Below are 25,950 nucleotides of genomic sequence, written 5' to 3' on the forward strand. Positions count from 1 at the left end.
TTCTGTCCATGGAGTACATAGAGTCGTAATGTAAATGGGAGAGCTGGCGCCATGTTCTGCTCGACGAATTCCGAGCCCGGTGTGCGCCGAGTTCGGGTCGCTTTTTCGATACATTTTCGATCCAAAATGGTGGTGTGGAATACGTGGTAATCCCTATCTCCTCTGTTGTTGTTGTTGTCATCGGATGGCCGGGTACCCGCGTATCGCAAACAATCGATTATGTATCGAAAAAGTGACCCGGCGTCACACAGGAGTCTCGGAATTCGGGACATGGAAAATGCTTAAAAGTGGCGCCAGCTCTCCCACTTACATTACGACTCTATGTACTCTATGGTTCTGTCAAACGGAACAAGACGCCATGGAAAAGCATTGAGAACATAGGACGGAATGATCCCGGCGCCCGGTTCCGCCGCCAATCCAAGCCCCCCGCTACCTTCCTCCTCCGATGGCGCTCAGTTCCGTTTCACAGAAATATGTCCATTTTTTATGTCTTATTAATCTTTATTTTTATTTTATCAAAATTCCAAGTTAAATTAAACTAATATTTTTCAACATCATAATTACGTACCGTCCGTTCCGGGGTCAGAGGCCAGCAGTTCCGGATGCTGGAGCCGTAGCTTTGACTGCGCCGGCTGCTACGCCCGGAACTTTCGACCTCTGAGCCCGGAACGCGGACGGTATGTCTGTACAGCCCGTAAGTACGGTAATCCTTCAATTGGTTCAGATAATTTCATTCGCAATTAAATCCAAATTATCTGAGAATGTCAAGAACGTATATGCATAACCTCCTTCCAAAATGAATTAATCTCCAAATTTAATGTATTCTTACCTTGTCCTAACTTTTAATTTTGTACTACCTTTTGTGACCCCTACTTTTTAAATTTTTAAATTCTGTTCTATGTTAGATCTCTCCTCTAAATTGTTAATGGCTCAATTGTTAAAAGCACCAAATAAACGTATCTACCTGTTCGGTTTCACCTACAAAATAATAATCATTAGAAGTCCAATCACGGTGATGAACAAAAATAATAATCATTAGAAATCCAATCACAGTGATGAATCCGGGAGCAAAAAGCTCCGCTGAATTCCATTGGCCCCAGCCTCAGAATGAACGCGAGGCAGCGCACCAATCACGAGCCGCGCGCGGGCGCGAAATTCAAAACGTCCAAAACTTAGTCTCCACAGCGCCCGCCAAGTTCAATCTCGCCTAGCGGTGCTCCCGCGAAGTTCAAACTCGCATAGCGGTACTCCCGCCAATTTCTCACACAGCGCTCGCGTCGACCAATCACAGCCAAGCTCGCGGCAACGCTCTCTCACGCGACCGGTATAAATACTGGGACGCTGCGCTCCATGAATTCACTTCTAAGTGATGCGCCGTCCGATCAACACCCAGTCTCCAGATCCAGCCAAGCAGCGGAGCAAGCTAATCAAGACCCAGGAAACCAAGACTCAACCAAGTTCAAGCAGCAGCCAGAAAGGAAACCCGAACCCAAGTCAAGAATCGAGTTCCTCGAGCAAGGTCAAGGAGCGAATTTGGCGAGCAAGCTGAATCAACCCATCTATAGCGATCGGAGCGGCTAATCTCTCAGGGTCATCACGAAATCAACTTTAATATTCCACTTTTGGCAGTCCTATCTAAATTCACCCAGGAAAAATTTCAAGACATCTCTAACTAAATTCACGTTTGTATCAAATCCTCCTACCGGAGAAGCCGATTCATATGAATCCGGAGTAAAAGTAAGTGCAATAGCACAGAGAGCAGTATTCAAAATTTCAAGTCCTTCTGACTTTCCTGCGCAAAGCAGAAGCCGGCGCATTACGTGCCTGGTGGCCCTTCAGGTCTCCTACCCATGGTAGTAGCCGGCTCACTTTGAGCCTGGTAAAAATAAAATCACCTAGGACAGGATCCTTCTGATCAATAAAAAATAGTCTCTCACTTGAAACCTTCATATATTATTCCATTTTCTCTTTCTTATCGATCCTTTCATTCGTTCTCTCGGTACAATCACCTCCAACCTTTTAGGTCTAGCACATGTTTCTTCACCACTTTTGAGCCGTCATCCCACATTCTTTGGTCCCTCGGAAAACTTATCACTTTTTGGCTACACTCATTTTTTCTGGTATTTTTTTGACCCGCTCAATCCTTACATTTTTTGGTCCCTCGGGCCGGATTCGAACCTTAACGCACCTAAGCAAGCGAAATGGTAAAGAAACAACGCGGTAGACATTCACCCGAAATAAGTGAAGAGGAGAGAATGGCAGAAGCATTAGAGACTAAGCGAGCCACTATATTTTCTAGGGTACAGGCTATCGAGAAAACGTTCAAGAATGAACTTTCGGACATTAATTGTGAGCAATTCAGACCACTTTTCGATCGCTTAGCAATATTCCAGGAGAAATTCGATGCAATCCAAAATGATTTGATAAATCTTAACTCAAAACTTCCGCATGAATCGAGAGTAAATACGGATCAAATTCAGGAAGAATTCGACGAAATAATTCTTGCAGCAGAAGTAACCTTTCTCTCTACTACACCTAAAATCTTGCGTAATTCTACCCCAAACTCTGAGAACACTTCGGCCAAGTCTCTATCATCATCTGCGGCGAACGTTAGGCTACCCAAATTAGAGTTGCCCCAGTTTTCGGGCAAATTGGAAGACTGGCGGTCTTTTTACAACCTGTTTAGCGTATCCGTGCATGATGTGAAGGAGTTAGCAAAAGTGAAAAAGTTTCAATACTTGCTCACTTCCCTGAAGGGTGAGGCGCTAGATTTGGTTAAAGGGTTGGATATCACTGATTCCAACTACGATGTAGCATGGCAAATCCTGTGCCAACGCTTTCAATGCGAGCGAAGGCACATATTTCACCACTTTAATGGATTACTCAACCTCCCTGAGATTAAGGACGTTAATCAGATTCCGTCATTCCTCACCAAGTATAGGGAACACACCCAAGCTCTCGAAGGGCTAAAACATGAACTCTCTGAATATGCATCCATGTTGACAGCCGTAATTGTCCAGAAAATGTCATTTTATTTTAGAAAGCGCCTCGATGACTTTCGTGGTGCTGAGGTCAAATATCCAACCATCGCAGAAATTGTTGAATTTTTGGAGAAGGAGTGCCTGCAGCTGGACGGCACCTCCGCAAAATCAAGTAACCCAAAATCCACACCCAACCAAACCAAGCAAGTTCACCTATCCAAAACCGAAGATACGAACCAGTCTAGCGGCAAATCCTACCCACCTGCGACATGTCCACTTTGTGAAGCTGACCATATACTTTTCCGATGTGATGCCTTTCTTAAGAAATCCATTAGTGACCGCAGGGCAATGGTCAAATCCAAGAAACTATGTTTCAATTGCATGCGAGGTGGACATTCAGTGGCCTCGTGCAAGTCTAAATTTTCTTGTAAATCATGTATGGCCAAAGACCATGACAGGTGCTCTTGTATGTGGTGGCTCTAAGAAGAGCCGTTGGAGAGGGCAAGCCGGCCGGCTGCATGAGGTCCGCTGCGTGCTGTGGTGAAGTGAGTCCCGTGTGACGTACGGGTGCGGAGTGTCATGAAGCGGTGAGGTCGCGACATATATAGCCGTGGTTGAGGCTGCGGCGGCCAATCAGGGGCGAGCATGGGCTGCGTCGCCAGAGGTGAGCGGTGATTGGCCGCCACAGTACTTCCCTGCGGTTGAGACGGAGTCTCTGTGGGTGGTTGGAGAAGTGAGTGGTGAAATTGGATGTTGGAGTGGAAACAGGTTTGGAAATTGTGTGTAAAGTGGTTGGAAAGTTGAGGATTGAGTGAGTGATGATGGGATGTTTGAGGACTTGATTGAGTGATGATATGAGTTGAGGGATGGTTGATTGAGTGAGTTGAAGATTGCTTGAGTGAGTTGAGGATTGGTTGAGTGGTGAGAAGCAGGAAGTGTGTGTCAGCGTGCCGGGGAGCGCCATTCGACCCGGGTGACACACGGTTGAAGATTTGTGACCATCATCTTTCCGGGCAAAGAGGTTGATGCTCGGGACAACAAGTTGGGAACGTGCTGTGTTCTGCGGCAACTTGCTGGAGCGTGTTGATATGCGCGGCGGAGAGAGATGGATACGATGCGGTGATGATGCTGGAAGCGTTCAATGCTCATGCTAAGATGATCAAATATGACTGTTCCAGTGAGAGATTTGAGTTTGAGTGCAGTTGACTTGAGAGAAGGTTGAGCGTGTTCTTGAGGTGAGGATGCTTACTTGAATGAACTGAATCAGAAGGGTGTACATATTCACGGCGGGAGTCACCAATATGGCCGAGGACCATGACAGGTGCTCTTGTATGTGGTGGCTCTAAGAAGAGCCGTTGGAGAGGGCAAGCCGGCCGGCTGCATGAGGTCCGCTGCGTGCTGTGGTGAAGTGAGTCCCGTGTGACGTACGGGTGCGGAGTGTCATCAGGTGGTGAGGTCGCGACATATATAGCCGTGGTTGAGGCTGCGGCGGCCAATCGGGGGCGAGCATGGGCTGCGTCGCCAGAGGTGAGCGGTGATTGGCCGCCACACATGCAAAGGGCGACATAACTCTGTTTTACACGTCGATAAAACTGATGAACCCAAAACTCAAATCCTTATTGCGACGGACACAACCTCCTCAAGCTCCGAACCCATAAAGGCCGTCCACATCTCTGAATCAAAACCATATGAATCTACTTGCATTCTCGGAACCGCAGTTGTCCTAGTGAAAGACAAAAGGGGCAAGTTCCTACCCATGCGCTGTCTCATTGATAGCGGCGCCATGTCAACTTTTCTAACAGCGAGATGTGCTGAGAAGTTAGGGTTGAAAATAAGCAAAAATGCACCAGCCATATCTGGCTTGGGTAACCAAACCATAAATGATGTTAAGGGCACTGTAGAATGTGTAATCAAGTCGCGTTTCGAATCACAACCAATCTTCACCACTACGGCAACAGTGATGACGAACATAACCTCAAACATGCCTTTGAACCCACTACTCGACTCAATGCGGAGGCCCTTGAAAGGCCTGAAACTAGCCGACCCAGAATGGACAAAACCGAGTCCAATTGACTTGCTCATAGGAGCAGATTTGTATCCGCACATTTACACCGCCGTAAGATCATTCTAGCTGAAGACTGGCCCGTAGCTCTTGACAGTATCTACGGATGGGTCCTTACGGGAAAATTAACTTACAACGAATCACAGGATCAAATCACCGCCTTACTCACAATAAATAACCGAGACCTGGATGCAGGACTCACCAAGTTGTGGAGGACAGAAGACGTCCCTCACAAGCCGATCCAAAAACCGGACGACAACATCGCCGAGCAAATGTACGTTGAAAAACATTACCGCCAACCTGATGGCAGATACGTGGTGCCTCTACTCATGAAGGAATCTGATGTGGACCTAGGCGAGTCCTACAACTTGGCCCGGTCCAGACTGCTGAAGTTAGAACAACGCTTCCAGCGGGATCCAGAGCTGAAGAAAGCTTACCAGGAGTTTATGAAAGAGTACAAAGACCTAGGGCACATGAGCCTTGTTACCCGCGAGAATATGGGGAAGGCCAAGTATTACATCCCGCATCACGGAGTATGGAACCTTTCAAGTGCAACAACCAAAATGCGCACTGTTTTCGATGCTTCATTGAAGACGACCAGTGGCAAGTCTCTGAACGAGTGCCAATATGCAGGCAAGAAGCTACAATCAGACATCGCCGAAATCCTAACCAGGTTTCGCCTACCCAAATATGCCTTCACCACGGATATCTGCAAAATGTACCGCCAAATACTGATAAGACCAGAGGACAGAGAGTATCAGCACATCTTATGGCGCGACGACCCTTCGCAAGACATTGAAGAATACGAGTTAAACACGGTTACGTACGGCGAGCGAGCATCCTCCTTCCTGTCTCTTAGAACCGTGAATCAACTTGAACAGGATGAAGGACACAAGTACCCAGACGCCTCCCCCATCATCAAAAAGCGAATTTTTGTCGATGACATCTTGGCCGGAGCGGACTCAATCAGTAAGGCCAAAAATTGCGTGAAGCAATTAACTGGGATAGCTGGAGAGTGCAAATTTGAGCTGAAAAAATGGTCCACCAACGAACCCGAGATTCTTGAAGGGTTGCCAAAATCTAGCATCCTAGAAACGCCGTTGAATTTATCAGACGGGGAAGGAGCCGTCTCCGCCTTGGGCCTCCAGTGGCAACCTGTACCAGATACATTTTCCTACAAATTGGACCGCCTACCCGTAGTTTTTACAAAACGAGGCATTCTCTCTCTAATATTCCGAATTTTTGACCCGCTCGGATTGATAACACCCATAGTATTAATGGCAAAGCAGTTTATACAGCAAATTTGGCTCCTTGGACTAGATTGGGACGCGCAAGTACCTGAATGCATTAAAACCTCGTGGGATAAATTTGCCACCAATCTATCTGACATAACCCGCATAAAAATTCCCCGTCACGTCTCCATGTTGGACGCCACTAACTTTGATTTGATAGCATTTTGTGACGGCAGCAAGAAGGGATACGGAGCCACTGTATACCTCAGGGTCGAAGACATTCATGGCAGAGTCAAGGTAAACCTACTGCTTGCAAAAAGCAGAGTAGCGCCCCTGAAGGTCCTGAGCATACCACGCCTAGAGCTATCCGGGGCAGTGCTAATGACTGATTTACTTGAGTTTTCCTTGCAAGCTTGCGATGACATCAAAATCAGGAGCAAATTTGCCTTCACAGACTCAACCGTCGTCCTCGACTGGCTCCGCACTCCGCCTCATCGATTAAAGGTATTTGAAGCAAACCGGATCGTAAAAATTCTAGAAACACTAAATCCTCAAGATTGGAGTCACGTGAAATCAAAGGAGAACCCCGCTGATTTAGCGTCCCGCGGCTGCGAACCCGAAAAATTGATCGATAATGAACTCTGGTGGCACGGTCCAGAATGGTTGAAACTTCCAATTGAAAGCTGGCCAAAAAGTAATGAACCCATCCCTAGCACTCAAGAAGGATTGAAAGACATAGTAGATGAACCCGTAGTTCTTGTTCAAACTAGGAAGGAAACATGGAACCAGAACCTGTTGGAATCACACTCAAAATTAACCCGTTTAATTAGAGTTACAGCGTGGATCTTTCGATTTATTCACAACGCCAGACCGAAAAATCGCACTAAGCTCAAGTCACCATTATCTCCGGACGAGTTCAAGGCAGCCCGAAACTATTGGATCAAGTATACTCAACAATCAAATTTTAAATCCGAAATTCACGCATTGAAAAATTCCAAGGAAACCCCTCCAAACCTCATATCACTAAGACCGTTCATCGACAAGGAAGGATTCTTAAGAGTAGGAGGGCGATTAACCCACTCAGAGCTGAATTTTGCATCAAAATACCCTATCCTCCTGCCGAAAAATGGCCACTTTTCTGAGCTGATAATCAACTCTTGCCACCAAGAAACACTGCATGGCGGTCCTAAGTTGACTCTCGCGAGCCTAAACACTAAATACTGGCTCATCAACGCCCGTCAGAAAGTCAGAGCTCAAATATTAAAATGTGTCACGTGCTTCAAAACAAAGCCAACCAACTTTCAGCCCCCGATGGGCGACCTACCAAAATGGCGGGTCCAAGAAGCAAGGCCCTTCCTCAACACCGGCTTAGATTTCGGAGGACCTTTTACGATAAAGGAAAACAATCTAAGAAAATCCCGCCAAACCAAGGCATACCTCGCACTATTTGTCTGCATGACGACAAAGGCTCTACATCTTGAATGTGTTAGCGATCTAACATCAGAGGCCTTCATCGCAGCTCTTGATCGCTTCGTATCCCGGCGCGGATTATGCAAAAATCTTTTCTCCGATAATGGAACCAATTTCACCGGAGCCAATAATGAATTGAAGGAAATTTATAAATTTTTAAAGGACAATGTCACGAAAGAAGAAGTTTCAAACTTTTTAACCACGAAAGAAATTCACTGGCATTTTTCTCCTCCGTCTGGTCCCAATTTTGGAGGACTATGGGAAGCCGGAATAAAGTCGGTAAAACACCACATAAGAAGAGTAGTTGGGACTCAAGTTCTCACTTTCGAAGAGTTCACAACTTTACTGTACAAAATCGAGGCCGTCCTCAACTCCCGTCCTCTCTGCCCGATTTCGACCGACCCATCTGAAATTGGAGCCTTAACTCCGGCTCATTTTCTCATAGGCGACACAATGAACTCACTCCCCGAGCATGATCTAACGGATATAAAATTAAACCATTTGGATCGTTGGCAGGTGATCCAACAAGCCAGCCAAAGCTTCTGGAAGGTCTGGAAAAATGAGTACATCAAACACATTACGTCAGCGCTCAAAATGGCTGAAATCAACCCAAAAACTGAAAAATGGGGACCTAGTTCTGATACAAGACCCGTATCAAAAGTATGCCGCCTGCCACTACCCGAAACCGACCAATAGAGAGATCCCGCTGTATGTATTGCGAACCCACATGAATATAAGTCTAGCTTCTTGAACGAGTTCACTCGTTCAACGGGGGAGTATGTTCGGTTTCACCTACAAAATAATAATCATTAGAAATCCAATCACAGTGACGAACAAAATTAATAATCATTAGAAATTCAATCACAGTGATGATCCCGGGAGCAAAAAGCTCCGCTGAATTCCATTGGCCCCAGCCTCAGAATGAACGCGAGGCAGCGCACCAATCACGAGCCGCGCGCGGGCGCGAAATTCAAAACGTCCAAAACTTAGTCTCCACAGCGCCCGCCAAGTTCAATCTCGCCTAGCGGTGCTCCCGCGAAGTTCAAACTCGCATAGCGGTACTCCCGCCAATTTCTCACACAGCGCTCGCGTCGACCAATCACAGCCAAGCTCGCGGCAACGCTCTCTCACGCGACCGGTATAAATACTGGGACGCTGCGCTCCCAAATCACTTCTAAGTGATGCGCCGTCCGATCAACACCCAGTCTCCAGATCCAGCCAAGCAGCGGAGCAAGCTAATCAAGACCCAGGAAACCAAGACTCAACCAAGTTCAAGCAGCAGCCAGAAAGGAAACCCGAACCCAAGTCAAGAATCGAGTTCCTCGAGCAAGGTCAAGGAGCGAATTTGGCGAGCAAGCTGAATCAACCCATCTATAGCGATCGGAGCGGCTAATCTCTCAGGGTCATCACGAAATCAACTTTATATTCCACTTTTGGCAGTCCTATCTAAATTCACCCAGGAAAAATTTCAAGACATCTCTAACTAAATTCACGTTTGTATCAAATCCTCCTACCGGAGAAGCCGATTCATATGAATCCGGAGTAAAAGTAAGTGCAATAGCACAGAGAGCAGTATTCAAAATTTCAAGTCCTTCTGACTTTCCTGCGCAAAGCAGAAGCCGGCGCATTACGTGCCTGGTGGCCCTTTAGGTCTCCTACCCATGGTAGTAGCCGGCTCACTTTGAGCCTGTAAAAATAAAATCACCTAGGACAGGATCCTTCTGATCAATAAAAAATAGTCTCTCACTTGAAACCTTCATATATTATTCCATTTTCTCTTTCTATCGATCCTTTCATTCGTTCTCTCGGTACAATCACCTCCAACCTTTTAGGTCTAGCACATGTTTCTTCACCACTTTTGAGCCGTCATCCCACATTCTTTGGTCCCTCGGAAACTTATCACTTTTGGCTACACTCATTTTTTCTGGTATTTTTTTGACCCGCTCAATCCTTACACTACCAACCAACCAACGGAGGAAATGTGAAATGTGAACGGATGAATGTATATCGGTTAAAATTTGGCGATTTTTGAATGTTCATTCAGCGTTTTTCCTTAACACGGCAGAATAAAGGTCAATGCTCGATAAAAATTTCAAGATTTATAGAACTACATCTTAGGTAAACTTCCTGTCAAATTGAAAACGAAAATAGAACTACATCTTAGGTAACCTTCCTGTCAAATTGAAAACGAAAATAAAGCTACATTCAAAAGCAACAGAGCACCACGTCCACGTCAATCTAGACCGCCCCGCCCGCCCCCACCGATCCTGTCTGCCGACGCATTAATATCGGTTTAAATGCATTCGTTTCATTTCGCATTCCTCTCATAGCCGGTTCCCGATGGACGGAAAAATCACTCTCCCTCTCCGCAGATTGCGAAATCGAGAGCGTGTTTACACGGGAACACAGCACTTCGCAGCGAGGAGTATTGGATCTCGCGTCGGGAGTGGGGAAATATTTTCATTTAGCGTGAGTGACGGACACGAAATCAATTTTCATTAGCTTCGGATGAGATGATATGCAAAGGCAATCTCTGAAAAACCGTCGCACAGTGGATCGAATCAATAGGAAAAGTCGGACAAAATTTGAAAACTTTATACGCTTATAACCCCGTTCGAATAAAACGTTGAGGTTCTAAGAGTGGTTTTATTGATTTCCTCGTGGAATTTTCTTCAAGAAACACCCCTAGAGGTTTGAAATGTGACAAAATGAACATGAAAATTTGCGGTTTCAGTCAAAAATTATTTGTCCGACCTCTTTGATTGACTCTATCCTCTGTGCGTCGATGCTGGATTAATCGGGACCGAGTGGATTCTATCGTAAAACGTCCGCCTGGCGTCGCCGTTGAGTTGTCCGATTCCATTCCGTGCGTTTTTTGCGATATATCGATTTATCTGTCATTCAAACCGATGGAAAAGGATTGATAGATAGGGTGTTTGCATTAAACGCCTTAAAAATCGATTCTTTTCAATAGCTTCAAATGGGGAGATATCGAGAATCGATCATTCACGCCTCACCACTGGTTCTATGACGCCTGCCTGCACATTGCATCGGTATTCGAATCGTGAAATTGGACAGCGTTGAGCAGAAAGAACGTATCTACAATTAAAGGAGAATTTTAATATACGAAGCCGCTCAATGATATGAAGCTCGTTAATTCGAAAAGCTTGATAATTCGAGTGCAATCCCGATCATTTTGGAAACATTTTGAAAAAATTTAATGTAATTCTCCCTCCCCCTTTCTTCGGTAGTTCGAAATTTTTGGCAGCTGGACAGCGCGCTAATCACCTATAAAACTCTGCCGTGCCGAGGAAAAATGCCGCATATATATGTATGTCACCATATGTTTCTCTCAGTAATAACACGAATTCATTGGAAAAGTTGTGGCTATTTTTCTTCAAATTTTTTAGACAATTCTGATCAAAATTCAATCTAAAATATCTAAAAATTGCAAGGAAAAATATGCACAACTTTCCTAAAAAATACATATTTTTTAGGGGGGGGGGAGGGGGGCAACTATAGAATGTCCATACGATCATAAGTTTATACGTTCATATTATAAAATAAATATCTCCAAGAAATGGAAAGAACAATTCAATCAGTGAGAACGAAAACACACCAACTCGGAAAAATTAAAATAATCAAGACACTCACAAAACTGCAAAATAGGTGGAGAAGTTAGTTTAATAAAAAGATTTTGGCTGCCGAGAGACAAGCACTTATGGACACTTTAAAGGTCCAAGTTGGACAGATGCGCTAACTTCAATGACCTTCGTGTAAATTAACTGTCTTTAATGGAAATTGAGCATTTTCGAGTTACCGAGTTGGTGTGTTTTCGTTTTCACTGATTCAATGGGCCTGTTGCATGCAAGAGATACAGCCGTGCGAATAGACTTTTAGAGGTTAAATGACACGAAAATTACGATGGTCACTTTTAAAAAGTCTGAAATACACTCCTTACTGCGCAATTTGCGTTGTTAGAAACGCGCTTTTTCAAATTTCCCGCGTCTGGGGGCAGTTTTCTAACGGAAAAAATTAACGGAAACTCGCGGCTATTTCCGGTCAACTAAAACTGACAACATAACCTAAAAATTGGAGCTCGTGATAACGTGAAATGAAATGTAGAAGAATTGCGTTGGATATTTAAAAGTTAATCGATTTGGTTACCTCATAAAGGACCACTGTAAGAGATCACGTCGGATTTGTAAACAAACTGAAGGAAAAAATAACAACAACAACAACGACTCCGGAAATCACCGAGCCCGCCGTTTGCTCGTTTCCGGTGATTAGAAAACTGCCCCCAGACGCGGGAAATTTGAAAAAGCGCGTTCCTAGCAACGCAAATTGCGCAGTAAGGAGTGTATTTCAGACTTTTTCAATGTGACCATCGTAATTTTCGTGCCATTTAACCTCTAAAAAGTCTATTCGCGCGGCTGTATCTCTTGCATGCAACAGGCCCATTGTTTCGATTGTTTGGCATGAAATTTAATTGGATGTTTAATCTTGTTTCCAGGTACCATTTATCTGAAATTTTAGCAACAATTGTAAACGAATACACGGATTGGGAGAGGCCGGTCCAGCATCCTGTAAATATTAGAGACGAAACTTTAGAAGCTTTATCGGACGCTCAAGTTGTGGCCCCAGTCGTGAACACGGCCGATCTTCACTCAATAGCGCGTCGAAACTCCTACCTCTACGTGTTCGACTATCAAACCAAGTACGGCGATTACCAACAGGTATGTCGATTATAATAACTCTAAAAATGTAGAATCAAGCACCAGAATTCGATTCAGGCCCGCCACATCCCATCTCGGGCCCTGGTACCAGTTTTAAAGTCCGGGCCCCAAACACGGAGGGGGGGGGGTGTCCGAGGGGCATCCCCTGAGAAATTTTAGAACTTATACGACTAATCGGACGCATTTTGAAGCTTCCATAAAGAATTTTTCCATCAATTTCTGCGGAATAATTATGTTTTTTTTTCTACTTTCAGCACAAAATACTTGCGAATTGTTGCATGGAGTTTGCATGCAATTTAAATGGAGATAGCCCCCATGCACGCTGGGCTTGTCGATTTCCTCTGAAATTTTTTCATTGGTGTATGCATAGCTGAAGTGCGCTCCAGCTAGAATTGTATTTACAAATGGGTGGTTTTTCTACGAGGATTTAAAATAAACAAATGGCACGGAATATAACAAAAGAATATGAACTATGCAAAACGATAATCTGGGTATCGGAACTTGGCTAATTTGAAAACGCCATCAAATGCGGCGTGATACCTCAAGCATTCCGGAGAGTTCAAATAGTTGTATCATTGCGCCTTAGAAATGCGACGGAAAATTACAATTGAAATAGCCTTCATGCACGCTGCCCTTTTCGATTTCCGTTAACATTTTTGCAGTCATGAATGCACTTAAGTGCGCTTCAGCTAGAATTGTATTTAGCAAATGGGTGGTTTTTATAGGAGGATTATAATTAAACAAGTGGTTAGAAATGGAAACAAAATAATATGAACTATGCTAAACGATTATCAACGATCCGATAACGGAACTTGGCTGTTTTGTAAACGCCTTCAAATGAGGCGTGATACCTCACGCATTCCGGAGAGTTCAAATAGTTGTATCATTGCGCCGTATGAATGTGACGGAAGATTTAAATGGAAAAAGCCTTCATGCAGGCCCGCCACATCCCATCTCGGGCCATGGTACCAGTTTTAAGGCCCAGGCCCCAAGCACGTAGGGGGGGGGGGGGGGTCGAGGGGCATCCCCCGAGAAATTTTAGATTTTATTCGACTAATCGGACGCATTTTGAAGCTTCCATAAAGAATTTTTCCATCAATTTCTGCGGAATAATTATGGTTTTTTTCCTACTTTCAGCACAAAATACTTGCGAATTGTTGCATTCAAAACATCTGGATTTTTTTTTTTTTTTTTTTGGGGGGGGGGCATATGATACAATTTTCAGTTCTAAGAGGGCCAGGCCTCCCTGGACTCCACCTTCGTTTGTCTAGGGCAAGGGAGTTGATCCATGAGCCATTGAAGTCGAGGATGCCCAGACTGGAGACTCTTGGCATCTGCCGACGGAAGAAAATGAAACGCAGTTACTAAAAATATCCCCTTGTACTGAAAATCTTGAAAATAGATAGAAATTTTCCAAGAAGTATACTTCTTTGAAAATTTAAGAAGAATTTTACAGTGCCCCAGCGTGTTTCTTAAAATCTATTCACTTTTTGCGAATTTTTCAGGGTAAATTTTTCACTTTTTCTTATGAAACAAGGGTTGCATGTGAATTCGTAGTGGTTTTTAACGGGTAACACGGGCCCCCTCCGGGGCCCGGGCCCCGGTACCAGGGACCCAGTATTCCCCCCTTGTGGCGGGCCTGATTCGTTTCTGTGACCATTTGCTCGGAAAGGTTTCAAGTGTATTTATGTATAAAGCCGCTTTTATAGCGCTCTCTGGCGCTCTGCGACTCCTAGCCGCCAAAGTCCCCTATCCTCCCAAAGCCATTAAGGGAGTTGGCAAACCCTTATTTCTTCTAAAACCCCCTGTCGCCACCCTTTCACTGGGCGTCCCCTTCGTCTCCTCCCAGGAGAAACCCAACTTCTTTGGCAGCCTGATTTCAAGTTTACGGTCGAAAAAACACATCATACAGAAATTTTAAAACACCGCATCCTAGTTTTTTTTAGTATCGCCGTGGATATTAAAATGCCGCGAATCAAATCACCATCCCTTTGATACAGGGCATCTCCTCGGGAGGATCTGGATATCAAAGACGTCATAGTTATACGAACGTCGCAGTGGCGTGGCGTGCTTTACGATATATCGATCGATACGCCACTCAAACCTATGAAAAAAGATCGATTATTAGGGTGTTCGCAGCGAACACCTTAGTAATCGATTCTTTACCATAGCTTCAAATGGCGATATATCGATAATCGATCATTCACGCCACGCCACGCCACTGGAACGTCGAGCCCGGAACAAAGCGAGCGGAATAACTGGAATGGGAACTTCGCGGGGGGCTGCGGGTGGGCGAGGGGGGAGGGGGCTGAGCAAACAGCGTTAACATTCAAGGCGGGTCAATTTTCGCGGGAGCCCGGACCTCGGAGCCGAACTGAATTGAAAAACGGGAACGAAAGCCGGGGCCCGGGAAAGCGGGTAAATCGGAACACGCGAATAAAGAGTTCGTCGTTCGGAACTCGCGGAGGAATTTTGGCACGGGGCGAGAGTTAGCGGCAATTGATTGGCCCTGGAGACACGAACTCCTTCGGTTCCGAACTTCGGGTCGGGGAGGTAACTAAGACTGAAACACTGTTCCGATGATCGAATGGCTTTCGTTTCATTTCCAGCATCGTGAGAGCGTTCTCTGAATAAGTGTAGAACCCTAATGGACTGATTTAGTGACTACGTCATTCGATATACTGGAAAAAAACACATTGGATCTAGAGTCCAGACTCTTAAAAACATCGACAAGAAAAAATCCTCTTGATTCAATCGGATTTTTGCTTAAATCAAGAACCAAGCCTCTTAATTTGAGCGAATTTCCTTTTGATTTAAGCAAAAATCTGATTGAATCAAGAGTCCTTTTTCTTGTCAATGTTTTCAAGAGTCTGGACTCTAGATCCAATGTGTTTTTTTTCCAGTGTATAATATCGAGGTTTTGGTTCGCACGAAAACAAGCTAACATAACATCACGTGCGCATTGGACCGCGTTTAACAGAAAGGAACCAAGCCACATCAGCTATTGTCAAATGTAACTGGGAAATTTAATTTTTTACGAGAGAACGTTTGTGTGGATTCCTTTGAAAATTTTAAGGAATTTGCTTTGTACCAGGGAGAAAATCCACTGAAATGTGCACGAAAATCCGCACAACCGTTTTCACGTAAAAAATTAAATTGCCCAGTTGAATTTGGCAGTAGCTGATGTGGCTTGGCTCCTTTCTGTTTATCGCGGTCTAATTCTTCATGAGCTGATTGTGTTAATTTATTAAAGTTTAGTCATAGACCGGTCATAAATCAATCAAAGGCTCATTAAATACGAGGACTTTCGATAGTTAATGACTGGATCATTCTAAGACCATCACTGGACCATAATAACCCTGGTAAAAATTGGCAGTGGAATCTGTGTTCCAAAATACCATACACCTAAAGCCGGCTGTAAGATTTTCAATAGCTTCTATAGCCGGATGCACAATTGCTTATAGCCTTTTATAGCCGATGGCGATTAAGCAACAGCCATGCAGGCGATAAAGTGTATGCAAAATGTTACTAATAACGGATGCTAGGACTTACTGAGTTTTTGGACTACCGCTCTATTTTTGGGCAGTAGTATCTTGATTTATTTTGCGCGGAAAGTTGCGTACTTTTGAAGGATGCGTGTCATTCCTAATATGTTGGAGCGCCTTCAATTTCGTATGATACTGTGCAATACCTTTGGTGTGAAATAGTTGCTTCAAGCGCCGTGGCACGCTGCGGCGCGGCGGGCGGGTAGCTAGCGCGAAAAGCGCATTAGCGCCCACAAACCTAACAGGGATACTTCAAGCATTGCGCAATGCGTGAAGTATCCCTGTTAGGTTTGTAGGCGCTAGTGCGCGCTTAACTCTGGCAGCACGCCGCTCCGCTCTGTGTTAGGCTCCAATATATAATCTCGCGGAGTCAGCGTTTTTCAACCAATGATTTTAAAATGTTTGCACATCCTGTATGGATTATTCTCATTTTAATTGATGAAAAAAATATGTATTAAAGGAAAATATAATGTGTGTTTTGTAAAAATTATGGTGGCTCCGTATCAAACTTAATGATTTCCAAAGCGCACGAATTTCTACACAATTTCTTATAGCCTTTTATAGCCGACGGCGATAAAGTGTAAAGCCCGGCGATAGGAGCTATAGCCCGGCTGTATACTTTTTTTTATCGCTTCGTATAGCCCGGCTATATGATTTGCTCCGCTTTCTACAGCCAGCTATATGATTTTCTATTTCCTTCTGTAGCCGGCTATCAGAATTCCTATTTTGAAATGCAGCTCCTATCGCCAATTTTTACCAGGGAAGACCCGTCCGACCAGTAACTTTCTTGTTCCATTGGTTTCATGAAACTAAATTCGTTCCGATTCGTCTCAGTAAATTTTGGAAATCAGCTCTCACTTATACGTTGAGTAAGTTTCTTAGGGAACAAGACGTATGCCGCAATCACACGCTGAATTTAGTTGCTGAATGTGGAAGTCAACAGTCATCGCCCAACGGCTGAAATTTAGCAAATTCGAGTTATTTTCATCCAGATGTGTATCAAATCTACACAGAAAAAAATGGATGGTGCTGACGACAGAACCTTTTGTTCATACGGCTCCCACAGTTTCTTTGTTACACTTACAGAACTTTTCTGTTGTGAGAACAGAACTTCTGTCGTGGGAACAGAGTACTCTGTTCCCACGACAGAAAGTTCTGTAAGTGTAACAAAGAAACTGTGGGAGCCGTATGAACAAAAGGTTCTGTCGCCAGCACCATCCATTTTTTTCTGTGTACTCGAATAGTTGAAACAAATTCAAAATTGGTCCGATGGTTGCTGAGAATCGTTGCGCGTCGCATCGTTGCGTGAAATTTTGCGCGTCACGCGCAAAATTCAGGCATCGGTCCGATGACTTCCACATTCAGCTCCCACATTCAGCGTGTAATTGCGGCAGTAGTTCGACGAGCGCTCTCTGCAATCTACACTTGGCGGATACAGCAAGTTGGCAACGTTGTTTTCTCTCCGTTCAAAGCTATGGAAATGGATCGATTCTCGGAGGGGCCAGTTGCTTCGACAAGAATCGATAGGTCTAAATTGTGAAAAGCATTGTGGATAATAATTGTGGATAATAATCCATAAATTGTGGATCGAGTCAATTAGAGATGACGGACACGAAATTTTTGACTAAAATTGCAAATTTTGATGTTTTTTCGTCATATTTCCAAATTCGAGGGGTGTCTGGTGAAGGAAGTTTCTCGAAGAGACCAATGTTACCAGTTTTAGAACCTCAAATTTGTATGAATGGATAAGCGTTTTAAGTTTCCAAAGTCCGACCTCTCCTATCAGCTCATTCCTTGTGCGGCGTTGCCCTGCTGAATTCGCGATTACAAGCTACTTAACATGACGAGTGAGTGTCAACTACTTACAATTGTTTTGTGTGAAATTTCATGTTCATAGCCATTATCGCTATCGCTGACTAATACTCATACTTGATACTACATTGTGCTTTTTCAGAGGCAAGGATGTATATTTGGGGAGGATCTACCGTACGTTTTCGGGGCACCTCTCGTCAGCGGAGGAGCCGGCCTGATCCATTTCCCGCGGAATTTCACCAAGGCAGAGGTGGCCCTCGCAGAGACTACCATGAACTATTGGAGCAATTTCATAAGGACGGGGTAAGTTCTATGTCTTGTCGCAGGTTTACCCGATAACAAGATTTTTATCGCAGGTCGAGAATGAACGGCAGGGGCAGAATAGATAACTATTCGTGCTTCACGGTGCGCGTGTTGCATACTTTCAAATCAGAAGGCACTTTGAAACAAGACGCGTCACAAGAAGAGTCGTTCATGACTCTCCAACTGAAGGAATTGAACGGTGTAAAATAATCGGTTTCCCATTTTTGGTGCACAGCGGTTTTTAATGCTAAAAATTACTAATTTTGCAAGACATTAAGTCAAGTCATTTCTAGGAGAGTGTATTTTTTGTTGCGAAAACTTAAATAGGAAAATTCGCTGATTGTCTGAATGCCCGACGGTGTAGCCTTTCGAATTTCTCGATAAAAATGATGCGTGCTAACAGGGCATCTAATCAGTGGCATGGCGTGTCATTAAAACGTTTGGAATAGACTAATTAACGGAAACCCACGATAGTTAGTCCATCAGTTACCCTCATAGTCTATAAGAACCACCCATTTCAACCGATAGGACCGCTCCTATTCACCGCAAAATCTTCAGTTGGAGAAGCCTGAACGACTCTTCTTATGACGCGTCTTGTTTCTAAGTGCCTTCAGAGTTGAGTGTATGCCACACGCGCACCATGAAGTACGAATAGTTATCTACTCTGCCCCTGCCGTTGATTCTCGCCATGTATTGAGAAACCCTATTTCCTTCTCCTTGCGTCAGCTTCAAAAGTGACTTAAAATTAGAATAGACTTGAACACAGCGTGATTACTTTTTCAAATAAACCTTTTTATCTGAGGTAGTTGCGAGTGGACATTGTTTAGCTTTTGCTCTGTCAAGACATCTGTTAGAAAAAATTAAAAATCTTGAACTTTTCTGCTGTATAAAGAATTTAAACGCCAGCTCGTTCCTCTTTTTCCTTCACTTCGCCCTTCACTCCATTTCATTCGTATTCTCTGATATTCAAACTGCGTTCAATCTTTTTTTTTCAACCGATCCTTATTTTCTCCTTATCGATCAATATTATGTATTCCCGTTCATTCGGTAAATTTTGAATTCTGTCTTCATCCATGCTTTTAGCATCCAATATGGTTTTATCTGGAAATCTCTTACCTTTATAATTTGTATGTTCTTATTTTATTGCAGGAATCCAAATGAAATGCAAGAGACTGATACATCTCGAGCTGAAAGAAATAGGTTTAAAAATATCGAGTGGACCGCCTATGAGGCTGTACACAAAAAATATTTAAGTTTAGGTAAGTTTTCCATATTTATTCAGTTGATCGAGTTCATATTGACGTAGTCTCTCAAATATTTTTTCTCAAAAACCAACCTTTGATTGTGTTACGCCTTCTGAAAAGCTTTGATAATATTACATTGTTTTGATTTTTCCACGATCTCTCCCTACAAAATAGCTTCTAATGGTGACCAGGGTATCTAGCATCAGGATTTTCCCGATTTTCCTGATTCTATCAGGATTTTAGGTCTATCAGGATTTAATCCCGATTTCATGAGGCTTTGAGGAAAAATCGGTCGTAAAATCAGGATTTGAGAGAAGTCAGCCGTTCGATCGGATTTTTTCATCGAGGTATTTTTGTGAAGTTACATTCGCCTCCGCAAAATATCAAGATTTGGAAAAATTATGAAATCAGGATTTAGCAGTCAAAAATCAGGATTTCCCAAAATGAAGAAAATCAAGACGTCCTGACGATAGAATTGTGCCAAATTTGCAAAAATTTACGAAAGTCTCGATCCAAAACTTACCTATGTATTCATTAGTGTCCAGGAGACTTCAAACCTTCATATCCAAAAACCTAGCCGTATACTAACTGATGGATCTGAAAAATTCGGCGCTTTATTTTTTCTTCCTTTCTTTCTAATTCTAAGTAAATTGTTTGAGACCTTACTGGTGTATGATTTTTAAGATCTACTATTCTCTCTTTTCCAGACACGAAACCCAAATTAAAGAATCACTTTAGAGCTCACAGGCTATCATTTTGGCTCAATCTCATTCCAGACCTGCATAAACCCGGATCAGACGATGTGCCTCGATCTCATCATCAGTTAGATGCTGACAAAGGGGTGAGTAAAGTTCTTCCAGGACAAAGGTGGTCAACCGTCGTGTCGGTGATGAAAAAATGTGTAACTACTCTCGCGCTAGAGTGTAAGATCAACGCTCTGCATCAGTGGCGTGGCGTGAATTGCGATGTATCGATTGTTATGCCATTTAAACCTATGGTAAAGAATCGATCAATAGGTAAGGTGTTCGCTGCGAACATCCTGTATATCGATCCTTTACCATAGGTTTAAATGGCATAACAATCGATATATCGCAAAGCACGCCTCGCCACTGTTTGCATCAACGGCAATCGTGATCTTCTGCTATCTACTCGGAGCGATACTGTAGAAGGCGCTCTGAGCAACTATTCCACCTCGTAGGTGTAGCACAGTATCAGACGAAAATGAAGGCGCGCTAACGTTTGTAAATTCACCCGTATCGCTTACCACTGTGTAGAGTCCTTCGGGTCCTACGATACACGGCGCACAGTGGAGTGAGTCAATTAAAGAGGTCGGACATGAAATTTTTGACAAAAACTGCGAATTTCGATGTTTTTTAGGTCACATTTTAAATTTTAAGGAATGCCTCTGATAGAAAATTTCACAAGAAAACCAACGGACTACTTTTAGAACCTCAAAGTCTCGTATGGACGGAGTTATAAGCGTTTAAAGTTTCCGATTTTTGTCCGACCTCTCCTATTGACTCGATCCATTGTGCGGCGCCTGTTCGATCGATTTTTGTAAAACTAGATATCAGGGGGTACTTTTCGGCGGGAACCTTGAATTTCAACTCCAATTTTCAAAATTCAAAAATCCGAGATGGATGTGGCCTAAAATGCTATCTCGGTCCCTGATCGATAGATTTTTGTAGTACTTTTTTTGATGTGCCCACCGTAATTTTCGAGCAATTTTACTCTTTGAAAGTGTGGTCAGTTGACTGTATCTCTTGCGTGCAACATGCCCACACTGGAAAAAAAAAAAACGCACATTGGATCTAGAGTCCAGACTCTTGGAAAAATTGACAAGAAAAAGGACTCTTGATTCAATCAGATTTAAGCTTAAATCAAAAGGAAATCCGCTCAAATTCAGAGGCTTGGTTCTTGATTTAAGCTTAAATCTGATTGAATCAAGAGTATTTTTTCTTGTCGATTTTTTTAAGAGTCTGGACTTTAGATCCAATGTGTTTTTTTACGGTGCATTCAGGAGTAGATTAAGCAATTTGGCAACACCGGATTCCCTCTATTTAAACCTATACCGAAAAAAAATGAAGTTGATTTAACATTTTGGATGTTAAGAAAGTGTGCGAGAACTTATAAAATGCTGAATTACCTGCTACAACAGTTACTTCAGCATTGCCAAGGTGTAAAAGTAACTGCTGTGTCGGGTAATTTAGCATTTTTAAGTTCTCGCACACTTTTTTTACATCCAGAATGTTAAATCAACTTCAATTTTTTTCGCTGTATGTTAAACAATCGATTCTTGTCGGGGCACCTGGCCTCTCCAAGAATCGATACATTTCCATAGGTTTAAATGGAGAAAAACAGTGTTGCCAATTTGCTGGATCCGCCAGGACCCACTTTACAATTAGAGATCTGAAACGTGAACTTCTTCGGTTTTCAGATCTCGACGACAGCGCCCTCGACGCCCCGCTCGAGCTGGAACGACACCCTCCTGGCGAACAAGAGCGGGGTCCTGGGCACCCTGTACAACAACTCCCTGAGCCTGGGCTCGAACGCCCACCCGATCGTCGTGGTGGCGCCCTCCTCGTCGGAAAGGGGCGCCTCGGACGGGCGCGGGAGCCTGGAGCTCGGTTCCTCGGCGGCCCCGCAGGAGGACGGCCTGGCCGCCTACTCGGCCGCCCTCAACATCACCATCGTCATCGGCTGCTCCCTCCTCATCCTCAACGTTCTCATCTTCGCCGTGGTGTACTACCAGAAGGACAAGACGAGGCATCACCACCACCACCACCATAACGGCCACCACGAGCCCGGCATGTGCAATAACGATAGCAATTCCAGCTTCAACTCCTCCACGCCCAATAACAGCTACTCGGCCACCATCAAGAAGCGCCAGGAGAACGGTGGACCCATCACGAATCTCTGCTCCGCGGGAGGTAAGACCTCAAGCGAATTTTATTTACGTCTCGGGGAGAGTTTTTATGTAGGGTGTGCCATTTTTACATTTTGATAGCGTCAGATTATATATCTGGAGTGATATTCATGATTTTTGTGTCTATCGATAGGAGATAGTCCTTAAGATGGAAAGTCCTGGAGATGGCGCGAAGCGCCCAACCGGCGTTTGACCGCGTTACATAGCGGTCAGGGGCGTACCCCATAGTATACTTGTTCACCTAGTATACATAGTATGCATGTTTTAATTGAAATATGGCAACGCATGCCGTGAGAGCAAAAATTAATAGCTGAGTTCTTTTTAGATTTTTCATAACCTCTGGTGCACCCTTATAAAATAAATATAGACGGTGTAAGTCGGCAATCACATAACTCGGTTTGGACGTCACAGATTTTCCTATCATACTTTATTTTTTTAACGGAAAACTACTCAACGGCAATTCTTTAAAATTGTCGTGATTTTTCTTCTCTGTGCGAAGAAAATATGCAAAAACTTCAAGGAATGATGTCAATTTGTTCTCCTTAAAAAAAATAACGTAAAGTCGGAAGTATTCGGACACCGCAAACGAGATATGCGATTGCAAACTTACGCCGTCGATATGCCTTGCTAGTGAATGGAGATGTTGCATGTGTGAGGAATTTGCAATTTGACTGTTGATTCTCATGTAAAAGTCCGTGAGAAACATGACGGTGCCACTGGTTTTCTCTGAAATCAACTCGCAAGCTCAAAAAAAGCTCTCAAGTTGAGGCTAAAATGGAAGGGATATCCCGCTCTACCTGAGAGTCTACGTTTACATCAAGACAAACTCTCCATGCAAAGATAGGGAGCAAATACATTGACAGGGCTGCCACTTGATTTGGGTACTCCAAAACTGAAAACACGGCATCACTGCTAATGTATTTGCTCCCTATCTTTGCATGGTGAGTTTGTCTTGATGTAGAGGTGGACTCTCAGGATAGCGTGGGATATCCCCTCCATTTTGGCCTCAACTTGAGAGCTTTTTTTGAGCTTGGGAGTTGATTTCAGATAAAACCAGTGGCACCATCGTGTTTCTCACGAACTTTTACGTAAGAATCAACAGTCAAATTGCAAATTCCTCACACATGCAACATCTCCATTGTTCTCTTTCTAAAAATCCCTCTATTTCTACGGGTTATGGGCCCAGTGTATTCTTACAGTACTGACCGAGCTTTTCGACGGGCATGTTTCAGGGGCAACGGAGCTGCTGCAGATAATCGACAACCGAAGCAATATCCAAGTGCCCTCGATCCTGAAGAAGCCGTCGCCGTCGCAGCTCCTGGTGCTGGAGCCGCCGTACAGCCAGCACACGCTGCCGTACCGCCACCACGGGGCCCACGCCAAGCAGATGGCCGAGTTCTCCTGCTCCACGCTCCCGCGCGCTCCGCTCCCCGCCAAAGTGCCCAAAGTGCCCGACCCGAACCCCGGCGGCGGTGGCTGCGGCCCGCCCGCCGAGTCCCAGCCGCTCCTCGTAGATAGGTCCAAACACTCCAACAAAATCGACGAGCTCCGCGTGTGACACGCCCCCGAGCCGCGCCCCCCCTGTACAAACGCCCCTGTTGAGAATGAACAGTTATTCTTTTTGTAGAAAAACGAGCGAAAATTTTACCCCCCAAAAAAAAAAGATTGTGATCGACGAGCTCCGCGTGTGACACACCCCCGAGCCGGGCCCCCCCCCCCCCCCCCCCCTGTACAAACGCCCCTGTTGAGAATGAACAGTTATTCTTTTTGTAGAAAAACGAGCGAAAATTTTACCCCCACAAAAAAAAGATTGTTTATATCATGTGAATTTTAGGTATTTTTAAGTTTGTAAATAAAACACGAGACGATTTTAACCCTTTGTTTTTTTCTTTTCGTTCCTCTGAAGATTATCCTCGGGGTTGGGTAGAGTCCCTTTATACCCAGAGTCAAAACAACTCACTTTTGGCTACCTTTTGGTCGGGCTGAAAGTGGCCCAAAACAAAATCCAATTCTGATTGGTTCTCGCTCATGGAGGCCGAAACGAGTGCACCAACATGGCGGTACCTCAATTGGAAACAAGAATAATGAAAATATTGCCTAATTGTGGTTTATCAAGAGTAAATTGTTGTTTCCATCGGTCCAAAATGAAAATAGGTTAAGAAATTATTCACAACATTTTCTTTTTATTGATCAATTTGTTGATGTTGTTGTTTTTTGTGTGACAGACATCGCAGGATTTCTGATCCTTATCCCTCAATATCGTTCGTTTGGGTGCACTCGTTTCGGCCTCCATGGCCAGCCAAGGCCGGCTGCCATGCCAGTCAGCTGATAATAGAGTTGTCTTAATTCTGGGTATAAAGGGACTCTAGGGGTTGGGGGGAATAAAAGAGGGAGCTTTTTTTTTGCAACCGATAAGGCGATTCTATGTGATCTAGGACGAGATTCGCCTCTTCGTTGCGTTGCTATACGCTATACGGTTTGTCTTTGAGAAGCAATAATGGAGGTTTGCATGTGTGAGGAATTTGCGATTTGACAATTGATACGTGTGTAAAAGTTTGCAAGAAACACGGTGGTGCCACTGGTTTTCTCTGGAATCAACTCCCAAGCTCAAAAAAAGCTCTCAAGTTGAGGCCAAAATGGAGGGGATATCCCACGCTATCCTGAGAGTCCACCTCTACATCAAGACAAACTCTCCATGCAAAGATAGGGAGCAAATACATGCATTGACATGTGAAGATTATCCTCGGGGTTGGGGGAATAAAAGAGGGAGCTTTTTTTATACAACCGATAAGGCAATTCTATGTGATCTAGGACGAGATTCGCCTCTTCGTTGCGTTGCTGTACGGTTTGTGTCTTAGAGAAGCAATAATGGAGATGTTGCATGTGTGAGGGATTTGCGATTTGACCGTTGATTCTTATGTAAAATTTTGCGAGAAACACGATGGTGCCACTGGTTTTCTCTGAAATCAACTCCCAAGCTCAAAAAAAGCTCTCAAGTTGAGGCCAAAATGGAGGGGATATCCCATCCCACCCTTTCCTGAGAGTCCACCTCTACATCAAGACAATAACTCTCCATCCAAAGATAGGGAACAAATACATTAGCAGGGCTGCCACTTTATTTGGGGACTCTAAAACTGAAAACACGGCAACCCTGCTGATGTATATGCTCCCTATCTTTGCATGGAGAGCTTGTCTTGATGTAGATGTGGAAGCTCAGGATAGTGTGGGATATCCCCTCCATTTTGGCCGCAACTTGAGAGCTTTTTTGAGCTTGAGAGTTGATTTCAGAGAAAACCAGTGACACCATTGTGTTTCTCGCGAACTTTTACATGAGAATCAATAGTCAAATTGCAAATTCCTCACACTGCAACACCTCCACTAACTATTAATACGTACAAGATAAAGCAAGAAACTGATCCATAACGTATAGCAGCATTAATACTGTGTGCCACTACTGCAGTTTTGACCGTTAAGGCCGTAGTTTAAGAGCGCAAAAGCCAGGACTGTATTTCGCAAACAGATCATTTTTGCAGAATAATTAAAGATAATGAGCAGGAGTAATTGAACTAAATAACAAAAGAAACTCAAATGAACAGTATATTGCAGAACAATTAGGAATATCTCGTCATGTAAATACAG

General features: G+C 44.0%; 1 protein-coding gene across 1 annotated transcript in view; it reads left to right on the forward strand.

Annotated features, from left to right (window-relative positions):
* LOC109039116 (neuroligin-2) overlaps positions 1-24,185 on the forward strand; it is a 40,452-nt gene extending 16,267 nt beyond the window's left edge. Inside the window, exons 4-9 of the mRNA XM_072303292.1 lie at positions 12,259-12,481; positions 17,981-18,141; positions 19,291-19,400; positions 20,093-20,226; positions 21,823-22,315; positions 23,544-24,185. Of these exons, the coding sequence (XP_072159393.1) occupies positions 12,259-12,481; positions 17,981-18,141; positions 19,291-19,400; positions 20,093-20,226; positions 21,823-22,315; positions 23,544-23,869 (1,447 nt within the window). The 3' untranslated portion in view covers positions 23,870-24,185. The remainder of the gene's footprint in view (positions 1-12,258; positions 12,482-17,980; positions 18,142-19,290; positions 19,401-20,092; positions 20,227-21,822; positions 22,316-23,543) is intronic.
* The last annotated feature ends 1,765 nt before the right edge of the window (positions 24,186-25,950 follow it).

This window comes from Bemisia tabaci, chromosome 8, assembly GCF_918797505.1.
Source record: "Bemisia tabaci chromosome 8, PGI_BMITA_v3".
Classification (NCBI taxonomy): domain Eukaryota; kingdom Metazoa; phylum Arthropoda; class Insecta; order Hemiptera; family Aleyrodidae; genus Bemisia; species Bemisia tabaci.